Here is a 17,641-nt window from a genome sequence, read left to right as displayed (position 1 = left end):
AGGTATCAGTTTTAAATATTATAAATAAGATAGCAAATACTAAAGACATCCATCTTTTTAAGGGATAAACAGTAGTAGAACAAACATTTTGCCAACACTTTTTCCAGTTTTAACTTCAATTATGAGCACTTTTAACTACCCCCTGTATCTCAGATGCAAGCAGTTAGCATCCTGGTGGAGATGGGAGGTGCTGGCACAGCACAAAAAACTGACTTCTAGCACGCAGTCTGACAGAACGTTATCACCTTATCCAGCCTAACGATGAGCCAGTATCATCAAATAACGTCCTGCCTTTTTATAGTCCACTGAATACCATTGGCCTTGAGCCTGCTTTGCTTTAGATCTTTTTGTAGTTGCCTGCAGCTTTACCTTACCCACTGCGCTAGCTGTCTAACCAAGGTGTGGCCCAAAGGACTAATCTGTGCAGAATAAGTGATAGTATTTAGAGCTGTGGTCACATATTAATGACCAGAAGACTTGGACTAGTTCAGGACTGTCAAGGAATTTACACCTTGGCTGGAGCACTGTGGAAAAAAAAACACCTGTGGGAGGCTATCGTGCTCCAGATGTTAGAAACTGTATGTGGAAAAAATAATTGGCCCATGTACCTTTTGTCTGCATTATAAGACTTCTAATTCATCCTCTCAAACTGCAGCCCAAAGAACCTACCCATCTCAGTGTAGAAGCAGAGGGGAATGTTATGTACACAATTCAAAACGGAAATACAGAGGTTTGACCCTGTTCCTAGAAGATAAGCTGCCTTTCAAATACTGAAGGATGCAATGGCGTAGCTCTTCTTATGTCACCAGGAATCATAGCGCTTCATCCCATTAAAAAATATCTGACCATCCCAGGCACAGCGAACGCATGGATTCAGAAGCAAAACACAAATCCGTAAATTAATTGGTGTTAAGCTGACTGCCTTAATTCTTTAGCTAACGGGCAGGCATCCACCCGGTAAGAAGCTGGAGGTTGGTGGCACTTCTATTGACAAATAACAGCAAAAGCACGTTGGAGTGGGAACCACCAGCAGAACTTTCGGAAGTCCTTTCATGCCCTCTTGGTTGGTCACTAAAGCCCGCTGACAGTCTATTTCCAAAGAACTTGCTTCGTGTGGCTCATGCCCTGCCCGTTGTACAGATCCAGTTTTCTTTTTGCTGGCAGCAGCACTATGACTTCACAGGAGGCCTAAAGAAATGTGAATACCTCCGGGGAAGAAAGAAGTCAGCACAGGGCTCTATAAATTATTTTCACGACTTGCCTGTTGCAGCTAATTTTTGCAAGGTTTTTTTTTGGACGCAATGGTCCCCCACTAGATACAACCCCCTTCCTAAATAACACTGTGTAAAAAAGGAACAAAGGCTTTCTGTGTGGCCGCGTGGGGACTCAGCTCCACAGCCTGTGCCTGGAGGAGGCATGCGTGCCCCTGACCCTCCAAAGCAGAGGCAAAGCTGACGCTTGCAGAAATCTAGGTCTCTTGTATCCCTGTCCATCTACATGCTTCTCTCCTTAGTATTTCCTCATTTCTTCTCTCCTGATTCCCCCTCTGCTGTCCCACCTGCCTCCCGCTCCCCAGCTGTATCATCTGCTGAAGCTGCAAGAGAACTACTTTGTCACAGTTTTGCCATATATTCTGTTGCCCTGAGAAAAAGGGGGACACTTCCCAAGGAATGAATGCCTTCATCTCTTCTGTCATGGCCAGGGATGGGCTGATGACAGCCAAGCTCTGGTGAGACTCTGTCACGTCGCTGTTTGTCCCAGAGTCCCTCCACCATACAGTTAGAGCCTTCTGCTCCATTTCGTGCAGAAGGAAGTCTGGACTCATTGTACTGATTTATACAACTAGAAAAAGACATTCATAAAATGGATATCCCATGAGAATTCTGAAAAAAATTGGTTTACTCTATTTTATTGTGTAGAATGAAATAACTCATTACTGTACAATCAAGTGCAGGATTTTATTCTCCAGCATGTGGCAAGCATTACATTAGAGAGCAAAATCTGGCTCTGCTGTCAAACGTGACAGAAACAAGTATTTTATTGCCATTGAATAAAATTCCCATTCTGATCACATCCATTTGTGTGTCAATAATGTTAACCCTAACACTGTCCAGGATGACAGACCTAAAATGTAAGATTATCTGAAAAGTATGATGTTTTTAAACAGATTCTTTCATGTCGGAAGAAAAAGAGTGCACAAAGCACTTGAATTGCTCAGAACAAAGATTGAAAAAAAAAAAACCCCACTTCTCTATAGTGATTGGTATGCAGGTTACAGATGCAAATGTTTTGCCTCACACTTTGAAAAATTACAATGCCAACAGTCTACTTTTCCAAGACTGGGATTCTTGGATAATTCACTAAACTTTCAACTTCTAAGAAAAAAGAAGCAGAAGACACAATCAGTAACTCATGAAGTTTATCATTCCCTCTGGATGAAATTCAGCCCCTAGCAGAGAGCTGGCAGGACGTCTCCAAGAGTCAGGAGAGCCATTCTGCTGCTTCGAGTCCTACATGAGTAGGTAGGACCTTGCTCCAGTCCTTTGCAAGGACTCAGTTTCACTTCATGGCCACTGCATCTTAGGAAACACCATTTGAATGTGCTACAGCTAAACTGGTTCTTCCTTTCAAAAGCTCTACATAGCAAGTCTATCAGGCATAGTTCTTGGGAGACAGGGCAAAATTATGCTGTATGAAATCCATCCAGGCTTATTTCCAGCTGTTCTCACCTGCTGTCTGAGAACTTCAAGTTGGGTTCTCATGTCCTCAAGGCTGTTCCTGTCACCCTTCTCTGAAGGAGTCCCAAGAACAGGTGATTGCTGCTTTTTCAATGCGTCCAGAAGGGCCTGCAACATCAAACAGCAAAATTATTAAACAGAGATTCACTACATGCAAAAAAAAAAAAAAAAATTCCTTTTATGTGATTAGAATGTTTGCCCTCTAAACAAACAGATTAGAGCGAGTCACAGACTTGTGGGGGTTTTCCCTTCACTTGCAGTTGCTTCAATTATATACACTGGATATAAACCCCACGAATAACATACATGCATGACTAGGTCCAAATTTTCAAAGTGCCCACACTACATCCATGAATTTGAGACAGTGTCATTTAGGGGACTATGCTTTTACTTATAAGTATAACCAACATTTACCTATGGAAATCACAGCTGCAAATCTCATTCATAAACACCATTTCCTTGTGGAAGTCAGAATTTGGGAAAACAGAGAGAGGTGTCTAAGCTCAGCTGAGGCCAAAAACAAACAACCAAAAAACCAAGAACATAAAAGCAATATTCAAAGATGGCCTAGAAATGTGACTACAGTAAAGTCTGACTGAAGCATTTTTTGCACTAAGAGTACAAATTTCTTCAACAGGAACCGAAGTAAACCCTCCGGTTGAGAGGAAGTTATGTAGTCTCTATAGCTTGTCACTAGAGGGAGTTATGAATACACACACTACACTGATAATGTTCTTACTCTGTTTTTCAGTCAAATTCTGCCATAGTTCTTTGCAGATTTTATTTATTTTTAACAGTATTACACAGCTCTCCCTTGGACTGGGATAATTTTTAAATCTCTCTTGCCACTCTCTATCACTAACCACACACTACACTTACATATTTCTTATTTACTCCAGCACAAACATTCACCATTCAGTACTTTTCAATGTCTCTCACATAAGATATGGACTCAGTTAACTTCATCCATTTTAGAAAGTTCAATTCCTGCTAATGATCCTCAGTTCCCCCTTGCTGGCCACACTCCATTCATGCCATAAGGGGAAGGAAGGAAGATAATTTGGAGGGGGAAGAGGCAAAGGGGGAAGTGGCCAAACAGGACAACTAGTATCTCAAGTAACCCAAGGATTAGTATTAATTATCAAAAGGCCAACAAAAAAATTTTTAAAACATTAGCACTTTCCATGGAGAGCACTGAAGAGAAAAGGGAGGCTTTTTATCTGATGAGCTGCTGTCCCTAAGAATTGTGCAGAAAAGAAATTGGTATAATAGTGGCAAAGTTTGTATGCCATGTCAATACATAGTAAGGTTGAACATAAACATGGGAGGATGAAGATACAGATAGATTAATTAGATTAATCCTCCTTTTGCCCCTTTAATCCACTGCTAATCCCTTTTAGGCTATGACTTTGCAGTGCTCTGCACAAATAGTAAAACAAATAATAAAAACAAGTTTCACATTAGCTTTTAGATTGGGCATGGATCGCCAGCAGCAGCAAGAGTCAGTGAAGTTTGACAATATTGCCGTACATATGATACATTCCCTGGCTGACTGCAACCCAGATCCTTTCCCAGGCGTGTGGTTTGTTAAGCGTACTGCTGAGGACAAAGACAAGTGAAACATGCTTTTCTTCTTCCCCCTGCCTAAGCGGGATACATCTTGATCTCGGTGACAACCACAGAATCACAAGACTCATTTGGGTGGCAGAGGACCTCTGGAGGTCCAAGCCCCCTGCTCAGAGCTGGGCCAGGGAGGTCAGGTTGCTCAGGGCCTGTCAACTGAGTATTGAGCACCTGCAGGGAGGGTGATTTCACAGCTTCTCCAGACAACCTCTTCTAATATTTGACCACCCTCAAAAGAAAGTGCTTCAGATGCCCTAATTCAAAGATAACCAAGTGTCCTGCTTCTTTCACAACATGCCATTTTCCCAGTCATCTCCTGCACCCACTTTTTATATGGCTCTGTCTTCTGTTAAAACTCATTCACTAGGACATATCTTGCTTATCATGGCCATCCTGATATTACCAAATGGTAACGCACCTTTACAACTGAAGCGTGTATAGTCATAAGCTGCTGACGGTTCACCTAATTCTTGAACAAATGTCACTATATTGACTATTTTTCTTGCAGTTCACTTCCTAGAATCATATCATGATATAGATGTATTTGGGCAGTTCTTCAGGTTTTTTTGTTTATTTGGGGGTTTTTTGAGGAGGTTCTACATCTCAGGATTATGGTGAAAAAAACAGAAAAATCCACAAAATTTGATCTTCAAAAGGTTAACAGTAGAGAAAAATAAGGTGAGGATTTTTTTAAGCTGCATTTGGAAGCAATGCTGTGAGACCCCGTTTTATCACTTCAAATAAAATAAAAAACTGTAGCATAAATAAAGCTGAATTGGTTTAGGGTCATACTAAACCCAGATAAAAATCTTTGAGGAAGGATTGTAAGAGACATGCTGAGAAGTGCTAGGTATGGGGGCAAAAAAAGTAAAATTTTCTAATGTTGCTATTAGATCAATAGCAAATTATTGAGAATTATGTCGTTATAGGAGATTTGGGTTCCCAAGTGTAAAATGGAGACTAAACACTACTAAAGCTAATACTCAAAGATGTAACTGGAATATTTTTCTTTCAAAATTCCCATCACTCTGAACTGACAAAAGGTGGGGCTGTTTTAGAGTCATTTATGGAAAAAATGTAGATATTATTGTTTCACTGGTCTTAAAAAACAACTGTGAATAAAATTATCATGAGACACTACAAATTAAAAGTACATAAGCTATTTTAAACATGTAACTAAGATTTGTAATTTGAAATTAGCAAATCTGAGAAATGACAAAGAGCTTCTAGGCACCTTTTATAATTGGTCCTGTATGCAATTTTTGCAGATCATTTGACTATTCCTACTTCATTAAAAGTCAAAGTACAAAAAAACCCAACCAACCAAACCACTCCCCTACCCCCCAGAAAATCATCTCTCAAGGAAGCTGAAAAAAATGGTATAGGAAAATGCTCGATGGACAGCTAGATGAATAATTTCAAGAAGAAAAATTAAAATGCCTTTAGGGACTGGAGAAAGGATTTGATCCCAACAAAATCTACCACTTTTGGTAGCTTTTAGATGAAAGTGCAGGGTAAGAGAGACAGTCACACTGAGCTGTATGTTGCAAAAGAAATTAAACTATAAATTATATACATATAACTATAAAATTTTTTTATTTCCCCACTATAAAACTGAGTACAAGAAGGAAGGCATTACACAGAAAAGCAAGACTAAAGATGGTATTTCCAATAAGGAGGATAACATAGAGCACTGTGGCAGTGGCAGGATGGCTACCAGCAAGGAAGACATACGAATGAGAAAGAACTCACAGCTCACTGAGTTAAACTGAGCTTAACTTAATGTCGTGTTAAATAACATTCATTCAGAAGTACTGAGAACTGAAACCTGAAATTGCAAGACAAGCAGCACAGATGTTTTCTGAATTTTTCAACGTCAAAAATGGAACTGTATGACTGAAAAATAACTACCTTCGTTTCCAAAGCTACAAAAAAGATAAATGGCCCATGCACCTAGAAACCTCTTAACCTAACCTCAAGAGTGTGCCAAGCTTGGGAGGAAATTTTGAAGAGAGTTGCCTTATAGGCATGACAAATGGGATGAAGTACTCTTTAACCTGAAGTCTTTCATAAAAAAAACCAGATTTTCTTAACAGGGAAAACACGTTAGAGCTTATTAGTCTATGTTTAAATAACAACTGAGATGGTGCTGCAGCAAAGTTATGAAATAAATCAGAAATTTGGCTTATACTTGAACTATATGGTGAAAAAGGAAACAACCACAGGAAAGCTAACAATCTTGGGATATAGCATTGCAAAGTATTATGGCACTGCAACACCACTTTCATGCTGCAGACATCAAAGTACGATCAGATCAGACTCTATATTTTGGGTACTCTGGATGACGGGATCAAAGTGGAATGAAGCCAAAAGTAAAAACATCAATGTACTTAAAGTAAAAAGGTTAATGTACTTAGAAACAACTACTACTACTTAGTAGTATCTTCGATAAACTGAGAACTAAGCAGTTTAAAATGACCGAAATGACAAAACATGCATACTAGCAGGCATAGTTGTCTTTTAAGACCAAAAGAGCTGGGTCAGCTTAGCTAAACTGTCCTCTAGTGAAAATACAATTGCTCTCTGTAGCTATATCTAGGGAAGGAGCAAGTGCCCCTGAGAGCAATCGTATTTTCATTAGAGGACAGTTCTGCTTCATGGAGAGGACAGATCAGCTTCACGCACGGAATGAAGCAGATCTGTTTGACACTGCTACCAGAAGAACAAATGAATGTCATCTGGCCAGAATAAACTCAGCCCAATTGAAATAGATGAAAGCATCTAATGAAAGAAGGGCTACAGTTCCAGAACAGCCTTCTAACAGAAACACAGTAGAAGGAGCTTAAGTAATTTTAAGGACAAAGTTGTTTGATTTCAGAGAATTTGTAAGAACTTCAAGTCACTGAACCTGCAATAGCAGAGGACTAGACTTAAAAGGGCACAGAGATTCCCTTCCAGTCTTACGTGCATTCATGACATGAGATTTGAAGAAAGCAAATACACAGAAAATCAGTAATTACCCGTGGGAAAGTGTGTTACATGAAATTGATATTTCATTTAAAAGTATGGTCTATTTACCCATCTGTCTTAGTTCCAACCACATCATAAGAAAAGACAGCAAAATAAAACATTGAAATAAGTTGTTTTACAAAAAATACCTTGAATGAAAGTTGCACTGAGGCTTTGAGCAAGTCCTGTCAACGCATTTCAAAAAGAATTAGAAATCATACATTCTGACAGATTTTTGAATATGGCAACATTACTTTTTCCCCTTGACTTTTGCACATCATGGCCCTTCAGCTTGTGTATCACTTGAAGTTACACAGCAATGGTTACTGCAGTGCATTTCCTCAGGAAGTGTTTGTGGTTCACCATGAAATACAAAATTGTTAGAAAACACCCACTGCTTTATGTGATCTTTTGATTAAACAAAGCTACATTTATTACTTTCCCTCAGTTAAAAAAAAATAAATCCCATTAGCTATTTTATGGCAATTTCCTTAATGAGACATATATACACATACATACTTATATGTATGAATATATGCATATATGTATGTATATAAAAAGTAAGACAGGAGCATGTCTTGTGAAGAGAAACCATTTTTCTGAAACACAGAATATATATAAAACCACAGTTTTTAAACTGTCTGAATTTTTTTTAATCACGGTATTTCACTGGATGCATATGAAAGCATCTTTGTGCCATTTCCCTTTTGTTCTAAGGGGGGAGAATGTAGAAGGAGCTTAGATATGACACGTAGAGAGGTTTCACAGCAGAAGCCAAAGATTCCCTTAACTTTCCTCTTTACAATGCAGCCCTAGTTCAGTGACTACCAAGAACAGCATGCACAGGTATTAGCTAAAGTAAGTTCTTGCTTGTTTCCCTAGCTCCCTAATGGTGATTATGAGTTTGCTACTATGAACAGGTTGTTCACCCAGGATTGAAAAGATGGGCATCTGGTAGTGTCACTGCTTGACAACAGAGACCCTAGAATTAAAGGAAGAGGTCCTTCATAAGGTTCATACCTTATTGAGACGACTTATTTCACACTCATAGTGTTCTTTCTTTCTGATCATCGAGGCGTTCTTCTGCTTCAGGAGCTTGTTCTCTTCCTTCATTTCATGGAGAGCTTCACTAAGAACCTTTGTTTCTTTCTGGGATGCAAAAATACAGAGAGATGCTGCTGAAATGCAGATGGAACCATTTTTCAAGAACAATTTTCAGAATATCTGCTGTCTGGCAGATGTTCTGCATTTTTGTTGTCCCAAACACAGCTGGGAAGGAGGGAACAGGAAGGCGGATGGTTAGTAAAACCCAGATATGATAAAGTCTGTTGAAATTGTTTTGACCACTCACCATATGATGAGAGAGACAACATACCAGACCAAATCACTGCTCTCTACAGTCTGCAGTTGCACAAAGCCATGAGAAAGCTGGCAGGCCAAGCAGATCAGTACCATACAGATATCATCCCAAACCCACATTACTCTTACGTACTCACAGCATAAGGCCAGGGCTAAATGCTGGCGGAGTCCCAGCCGTTCCCAGTGTCATACAACATTAAAGACAAAACCAGATCTCAGTATCACATAGTCTGAGGGCTTTTTCCACTACACAAGAGACTGAGGCAGGTCTCAGCCTGCTCAAAAATTACCAAGCTACCAACCAAGGCTTGAAAATCCCCTTTCTTTGACCCCATCACTGTTGTTGACTTGAGCTTGACCCTTTCTAGCGCGTGTGCCTACACTGTTGCCACCCCAGCAAACTACAAGGAAGATGTCCCTACTTGCAACAGGATTTATACACTAGTCTTTGAAGATGGTATTTTAGGAATTATTAGGACAGATTTACCAAACTTTAAGTTTGATTCTCTTCCATCGCTTTCAGCATGGCTATTTTCTATTACAATGAAGGAAGCTAAGATCCAAATCAGACCCTGAAGCAAGTGGCATTGTGTAAGCTTCTCTCCCAGGGTAACGCACTCCTCATTAGCCCGCTTTTGCCAGACTGTCTTAGACCAAAGCCGTTTAGACATATGAAACAGAATGGCCCGTTCAAAAAAAAAAAAAAAGAAAGTATTTCAAAAAACTCTTCTTCAGCTGCTTTATGTGATTAAAAAAAATGAGATCCAACAATCACACACACAGGACACCATATGAATGCTTTTTTTTTCTCAGCAACAGGCATATCTCTGTGCAGCCAGTGACTAGGCTGGATGTTCAGGCTCATGAGAAGTGCATCACCATGTCCTAATTGAGCCACTGAAAAACACCCCTGAGAAACTTGCTTACACATGAGATAGCTTTCTTTTCCTTTGTTCTAAGTTAGTTGGAACATTTCATTTTCTCCAAAAACTGGGCAAGATTAGCAGGGTATCTTTGCATTAAGTATAGGAACTCACCCAGGAGCTAGCTCAAGCTGGCATGTGCATGTATGTTTTAAAATATTAAAGAAAAACAAAACAAAACACTAAAATCCACATAGGCTTTTAGCTATGCTCTTTTCTTCACCTCTGCCATCCTCTTTTCCTAGCTCCTAGCACACATTCTTTTCCTAGCTCCTAGCACACATTCTCCTTCTCGGAGGGTGACACCTCTGGGAACATGGCCATTTATAACTAAAGATTTCCAGTTTGTTCAGGTTTTTGAACCATCTGAATTCTTAAGTCTATTCCTTCTTATTCGACACTGAATCTTAGGTGTTATGGAACCTACACTCTCTAGTGACTAGGTTGGTCTTTGATTCCTGTCTATGCGTACATAGTCATGCTCAGAGAGAAGAAAAAAAAAAAAAAAATTAAATCTCCGAAACCGTCAGTTTTCCTCTGTGGGCCATGGAGGACATGGGGACAGATAAAGTTCACAACATTATCATTCTGTGAGAGCCATACTTCCAGGTGCATTAAAAAAAAAAAAAAAAAAAAGCTCTGTAAGACAGCAACAGCATGTAATCTGTCTCAGGGTTGTTTGGTGCTGCTGGTTTTCATAAATGGCTCAGCAAAGCACCCAGGGAACTGCCGCTCTGAGTAAAAAAAATTTAAAAGGTACTGTCAGGCTGCTGGACTACATAAGCAAGTAGAAAACAAATACCTTATTACTTTGCTCTGGCAACTGCCCTGTACAGCCCATCCCAGCTCCATGGCTACAGGGGGGTAAGTAAAACATTTTAAAAACAAAAGGTTGTTACCTTTCAATGAAGAAAAAAAAAAAAAAAAAAAAAAGCACAAACAATATAGGCAGTGGTTCAGCAACTACATAATGACATAGTTTGCTTTAAAACATGTAAACGGTCCTATTGGTTGGAAATCAAGCATGTGCTTAGCTAAGACCATACCGTAATTGATAAGCAAGTAAGATGAATTTTCTGCTTATGAAGATAAAAGCATTTCTTTTCCTGCAGCAGCTAACGTACATCTTATCTGAGCCTGAAATGATGCAAATGTCACTTGTTTTCAGGTTTGTTTCACGTTACCAAGCAAATAGAGGAGCCTGACTTCAGCTGTCAGAGCACCATCCAGAAACTCTTACAAGAGGTTATGAAGCGTGTGATATCATGAAGCAGAATGAGAATAGGAAGCATCACTGTGGTACTTGTAAATCGGGGCACAAAGTTTTGTGTGTACAATGGGTGTACATATGCCAGTCATTCAGCTTGGTGGTTTTACTGTGGTGGGTATTCAGCTTAGGGATCTAGCTTTAGATGCGAATGCCTACACAAAAGCCAGTGCCTAAGGAGTCCTGAGACAGGTGCCCTACCACTCCCAGGGTGAGGTGAACGCCGCTCTAGAGCAGCTGATCAGCCCAGACACTTTCAGCCATAATAACTGCATTGACTACATCGTTAATATTTACAGGGAGCTGAGATAGCTAGCACACATATAAAAGCCTATATTGTCAATACCAAAATGTGAGTGTCTGGAGCTGAATTCATTTCTTCAAGTATTTATTGCCAAGCACTTTGTGCAACATCTGCAATGGCGTTCCTATTCCATTTGAAATCACTGTAGCATTCTCGTTCACAAAGAAATTTACCCCAAACTGAACAGCGAGGAAGGAAATCTCTGCAGTATTCGTATCAATCTGCTCTTTACTCCCCCACGTACACTAACACCGTGCTCTCTGCCAATTTCTGTTGAAATTACTCTCTCTCTCTCTAGATAGTTCTCTGATCAGATGAAAGATCAGCCACTGCCTTGGGTACAATATTGAAGAGCACTCAACACCACAATCTCATCTCACAGCTGTGTGACAACCCACGCCCTGCCACTCGTGAGGAGAGAAAGAGGAAAGGGAAGACAGTGTTCAGCACTGAGCACAAACAGGGTAACAGAGTGCACCCTCCTACCGTTTCCTGCAACGGCCTCTCTCTGCCCAGGGCTCGCAATCTCTCATCTTCTGGATGCTGTCGATGTCTCTCTTCTTCCAGCTCACCGACTCTCCTCTCTGACACATCCAGTTTTGCTTTCATTTCTGTCAGCTGAAAAGCAAGTGACAGACCATGGTGGGCTGACTGGGGATCCTGAAAGGCACAGCACCTTGAAGGTGCTTTCAAATCCTTTCAGCTCTCAGCAGACTGGTGTAAAGGAGTAGATCTGGTTGCGTGTAAAGCCACCAGCCACTGACTTTCCCCTCCCCACCTCCAAGCTCCGCTGCTCTGTCTGCAGTGGAGACTCTTAATGATCCTAGGCAAATTCTCTGTTGGTGCTAACCCAGTTGAGTCTTGCACTGTTTTTCTGCCAAAGGACAGCTACCATGGGTCTGTCCCTCCAAATGAATTTTCCATTTTAATGTTCTTTTTTTTTTTCCCCCTTTTGCAATTTGGACTCCCTCTGCAGTGGTGCACATCCAAATGATCAAGCCAGAGGCGGCATAAAATGCTCCCATATTAAATAAGGAAGAGCCATTTAAATTCCTCTTCTCTTTGGGTAAAGAAAAAAACCGAAGATTCAAAGAAATGATCCAGATCTCAGTAAAGCTTACTGGAAAATATTAGAGAGAAAATTTTCCTGATAAGCACATGAGGTCATTCTGCAAACTTCCTTCTCATTGAAGGAAACAGGAGATGAGAAGTGTCAGTCAATGAACCAACTTGGGTTTTGGAATACCAGGCAAAATTGTAAGCAGCCAGCTTCACTAGGCAGCTGATTGTAATGTCTGCAGCAAAGATGCCACACAGCTGCAAGCAAGGAATGAAAACTATGCCAATGGGATCTTGACAAAAAAAGGAAATAAAAAGTATTTATTTACAATTTTTTTTTTAAATGAAGAGCTTTTGTACAGAGTAGTTTCTCAAAATCAAAAAAGTCTTTCTGCTTACAGAAGGCAGCATTCATGGAGGATTTATCTGAGAGCTCCCCCATTACAGGGAGCCCCAGTGAGCTTCCAGGCTTTACAAGCCAGCCACAAGAGATGGGGCAAGAACCAACAGATGTGTGACGATGTGGATCAGTGGCTGGGCACACCAGGCACTGCAGGATAATTTTCAGTTAATTGTGCTCTGAAGTATGAGCAATTTTTATTACCTTGTGGAGGGCATGAAGATCTCTGCTGTCACGTCCACCCTGGTCCCTACTATTTTAGAGATGCCCTGCTTCTCTGGTTATTTCGTCCTACTGAAGATTGTACACACATTAGCTTCACTTCTATGTAATGAAGCTTTTTTAATTTGTGAGCTAAAGACAAACCAAACATGATGCCTTTCCCCCCTAAGATATTTACTATAGCTGTGGCTGGTTAGTATTTAAGCACAGATTAAACTATCAGCAGGTGGCATACATATTCCAATAAAAGTAGTCAACTTTGTTACCTGTTTTTCATAAAGCTGTTTCATACTTCTAAATTGATGATCCCATTGCTTGTTCACCTCCAGAAGCTGTAATTATCAGGAAGTCACAGTAAATAACCCTTATTTCAACATTGTCAAAAAATAAAAAATAGACTGGCATTCTAATCCTCCAGCTATGAGTGTTCACAACCTCCTCATTATCTGGCCAATTCATTTCAGAAAAAGCAAGTTTAAGGTTTGGCAAGCTTTACGGCCCATCTGCCAGTGCTTTGGTATTTCAGTTAAAAGTGAACATTCAGGAAGTAACATTCAGGAAACATGCAAATACACAATAAGCTACAGGTGAATCATTTGCAATGCTGGACAAATCCCAGGCTGCAAGTCCTAAATGGCCAAGGACTTTCTTGTTAGTTTGCTTTAAGTTCCATAAACATATTTCCAATTAGAAGGTCTCTGACTTCAAACAAGTGAATTGAAGACTCCTATTGACTGCAATTACTACTGGGTACAAACCCCGCTTGCCGTTCTCAGCACCACTAAACTGAGCAAGCATACGCATACAAGATGGGAAGACTGGCTAACACCACATATACAAGTGGTAGCAGTGAAGTCCGCGTGCGTGCGTTTTTATTGGAGAACGCCAAATAGGTCCAAACTGAAGCATTTTGCTTTGTAGGATATAGGGTCACTCTTTAGGATGCTCAGCAGAAGAACGGCTTCCAGTTTGCTGCTACCTGTGACCAAGACACCACTGGCTGCTACTCACAGTGGTTCCTTGGCCTTTACAATAGTGATCATTAAGAAAATTTGCCCTTTGTACCATATAAATTTCTGCTCTTCTAGATTCACAGCCGCGTTACAATAAGTCACCGTTTGTTTTTAGGAACGGTTCTCCAAATATAACTCTGCCTAGCTTGGTAGAGAGAAGTAGGACTATAGCAACTAGTTTAAACATAATTTTAAGTGCTTGCACACTTCGGGCTGTTAAGAAATGCAAAGCAGAAAGTGTCCACATAGAAATTGTCTCACAAGAGTGCAAGATGAGATTCCCACAGGAAAAACAGGCCTTGCTGGACTGGCAGGTGAAACCAACTGCAGCATAAACACAGTGTAAGTAACAGTGATAACACATTCAGTGATTTCCTGCACCAGGCATATTACTGATATTGTAATGTCTGTCTTAGAGGTTTTATCTGTAAAGGTTAAGGGTAAATTTAAGATTACCTCTCGTCTCTGTCTTTGCAGTGAGAGGATCTGTTGTTCCAGAGAACTGGCTGATAGAGTCTTCTTTTTGGTCAGTAATATGTGCCTTGACTGGAGAAAAGAAATGTTCAAAAATGAATACTTTCAGCATCCTCTCTTCCAGTCAAGATTATAATATAGAACTCCCATCCACCCTGCCATGTGCATGTAAAAAAACTGAAACAGCAATATTTTCTTACATTGCATTTGTATTTCAGTACCTTTACACCTGCTGAAAGCAGATTCTGAAGTGTACATCTGCTTTAACCCTGCTTAGTCTGTGTTTTAATTGAAGCATTATGTAAATGGACACTGAAATAAACATAATTATGTCTATTTGTACCATCTGAGACATAGAACACAAAATAGGATTTAAAATATCTTGCAGATGGTAATACAGACAAGTAGTACAAGCCACGAAAGTTGAGCATAAATTGAAGTGGGCCTAAGTAATTCCCTTCATTTACAAGAACTACAATAATTAGTAGTATTGCCCCTGGTAATTGCTTGCAGGCCCAAGGCAATAAACTTTAGCACAATGGGTTCAAAACAAGCAATACAGAAAACGAATAGGCTATTTGGAGAAATTAGGAAGTCAGTCTACAATTGTTCCATTTTTTAAAGAGTGGAGTTTTGCCCATGCAGGACAACAGCAGCTAAACCCTCATTTTTATAATGACAATGTCATATATCATAATTTCCAAGAAGTTTCTATGGATTGTTATGAAAACAAACATGTGGTCTATCAGATATATATAGAGATATATATCAAGAGAACTGTACTGGAAAAAAAGATACATGCTCATAAAAATAAAACATACTATGTTCAGATACCTGATCAGGGATTTTTTTTTTTTTTCTCCCTAAATTCTCAACCACTCTATAAGAAACTAGAATAAAAGTGTGAGCACTTCTGACGTCTTAAATCTCTTGAAATAAATTTATTTTCTTCAGGTAGAGAATTTAATGCCAAATACCAATGAAGAAGATCAAAGAATAGTTTTGTTGTGTCTTTTCACAGACAAAAATCCTGACCATACATTTGCGCCATGGCCAGTCCTGCTGAGCTCTAATGTGGAGCACTCGACTTCCACACCAGAAAACACTTAATCTCTCTTCCTGTAGAAGTTCATCAACATGTTTAACTTAAAGTATCTGAAGCAGTTACCCAGCAGTCAATGGAGTTATTCACATACTGTTTTCAAAATCTGGGCCTTAGGCATGTATTTAAGTGCATATTTAAGAGTCCTATTAAAGTGAATAGGAAAACTCACAGATCTAACAGCTATATATACACTTGGCATCAACTGGCCCGAATACTGCTCACAGAAGTTGTTGGGTACTAAAATGAACCACTTTTTAACCTTTGTATAACAACAAATTAAAATGACTAGATACTTTTAGGGGGGAAAAAACACACCTGCTAGGGAAGGTTTTCTTTCTAAGAATGCCGTATCCAAAAATATTTCTAACATTTCCTTCTACTCTTAAACTGCGTAAATCATTCAGACAAATCTACTGGAACACAAAAATGAGCCCATAATTGTAAATCTACAAAGTGACACGCATGATACCTGCACCAGCTCCAGTTGTTCCTGTTAATCAGACAGCACTTCAGAGGACAGCCAAAACAGTCACTTACTTCTAGTGGGTCTGCTGGGGCTTCCATGTCACTCACACCTGCGCACGCACATCCAAGACTGCCTTGAGCATTTCTTTCACTATGGGTCTTTGGAAGAAGAAAGCAATGGAACAGGTATTTTACATTGGCTAAAGGAGCAGGAGAATTGCATTAAGACCCAGACAATCCACAAGTGTTGCCTGTGGAAGCAGCCGAGGTTCAGAAATAAGTGGTGGAATTTTGATTTTAACGTTTTCCTCCTTCCTGGCCGGGGCTTTCCAGAAGGGTTGAAGCACACTGCCTATGACTAATGTGCCGGGCAAGGCAGTACTCTGCTCAGTGTGCATGTAAATCGCAATCAACTGGCCAGTTCACCCCGAGAGAGGAAGTTGCATGTACAAGGGAAGGAAGGGTATGTTTTTTCAGTAAGTAAGAGGACAGGGTTTTCTACCCCTGCTTCCAGTTGTAAAAAAGGACTTACGTAAGTATGACAAGTATTAAGTGACACTAAGACAGTGTGAACTATTATGATAGAAAAATTAGTGAGTTATGCTTATAAAGGAGTAATAGCAAAGTCTGTTAACAGGTATGGGGAAGAACACACCCATACAAACCCCAAGATGTTCAGGGGAAAACCACAACCGGAAAATTGATTTACTTTCCCTGAAGAAAAGCTGTACAAAGATGAAGAATGATGGGTGGTGTTGTTCTTCTCCTAAGGACATTGTATTTGCCGTTCTAGTACTTACCTTATCTAAGCATGGATCTAGCTTCAAGCTACTCCAATCTTCACTTAAGTACTCAAGGTCCCCAACACTTCAAACTTGTGTCTTAGCTTCCCATTTGGAAAAAGAGGTTAACCTTACTAAGTTAAACTCCAGGAAAGATTAACAAACAAAAGGCTTCCACAGACTTCACACACAAAGTCAGGACAAAATAGAACAGTGCAAAGTATTGTCGTCTTCAGTCTTGGAATTCTGAATAATGATGGATTTGAGAAGGAAGCATAAAAAAAAAAAAAAATCATTTTCCTTATCGTGGAAAGATCCCTGGGTCTAAGGTTTTTTTAGTAGGGGCAGAGATTGCTTATTTCCTTTTCAAGGAATGGAATGAAAGCCAACCTGTGAAATTTGACATAAAATAATATAAATCTGTGGGAGTTCTTTCAATTTCCAAAAAAGGATTTAGACAAAGTAAAGTAATCCTGTGAAATGCTGGAATTTAACAGCCGCATTCCAGATCTCTGGTTCATAATGTGTGACAAAGCAACTCCTCTTTTGCAAGATACAAAACCCAATCTGGAAGAAAGCTACTATTTTATAATATTTGCATACGAAATATATCCTCCCTACCCTAATGTTCTTTTTATTTTTTCCTGGTTTATGGAGCAGCTGGAAAACTCCTGGGGTATAAAGAGAGAAATTAAAAAACAAATGTTATTTTAATAAAGACATTTTAGATTCTTGTGCTGGTTTTGGCTGGGGTAGAGTTAATTTTCTTCATAGTAGCTAGTATGGGGCTGTGTTTTGGATTTGGGCTGGAAACAGTATTGATAACCCAGGGATGTTTTCGTTACTGCTGAGCAGTGCTTACACACAGTCAAGGCCTTCTCTGCTTCTCACCCCACCC

At 39.8% G+C, this 17,641-nt stretch overlaps 1 protein-coding gene across 1 annotated transcript in view; it reads right to left on the bottom strand.

Moving 5' to 3' along the window:
• Positions 1-17,641, bottom strand: part of TNIP3 (TNFAIP3 interacting protein 3) — a 50,556-nt gene that overhangs the window by 14,574 nt on the left and 18,341 nt on the right. Inside the window, exons 3-8 of the mRNA XM_009587199.1 lie at positions 16,034-16,120; positions 14,374-14,463; positions 13,171-13,236; positions 11,710-11,841; positions 8,391-8,519; positions 2,730-2,846 (exon numbers count right to left, since the gene is read on the bottom strand). Coding sequence (XP_009585494.1) covers positions 2,730-2,846; positions 8,391-8,519; positions 11,710-11,841; positions 13,171-13,236; positions 14,374-14,463; positions 16,034-16,120 — 621 coding nt within the window. The remainder of the gene's footprint in view (positions 1-2,729; positions 2,847-8,390; positions 8,520-11,709; positions 11,842-13,170; positions 13,237-14,373; positions 14,464-16,033; positions 16,121-17,641) is intronic.

The sequence above is a fragment of the Fulmarus glacialis genome, unplaced genomic scaffold (genome assembly GCF_000690835.1).
Source record: "Fulmarus glacialis isolate BGI_N327 unplaced genomic scaffold, ASM69083v1 scaffold26031, whole genome shotgun sequence".
Lineage (NCBI taxonomy): Eukaryota > Metazoa > Chordata > Aves > Procellariiformes > Procellariidae > Fulmarus > Fulmarus glacialis.
This window is presented reverse-complemented; position numbering and strand designations above follow the sequence as displayed.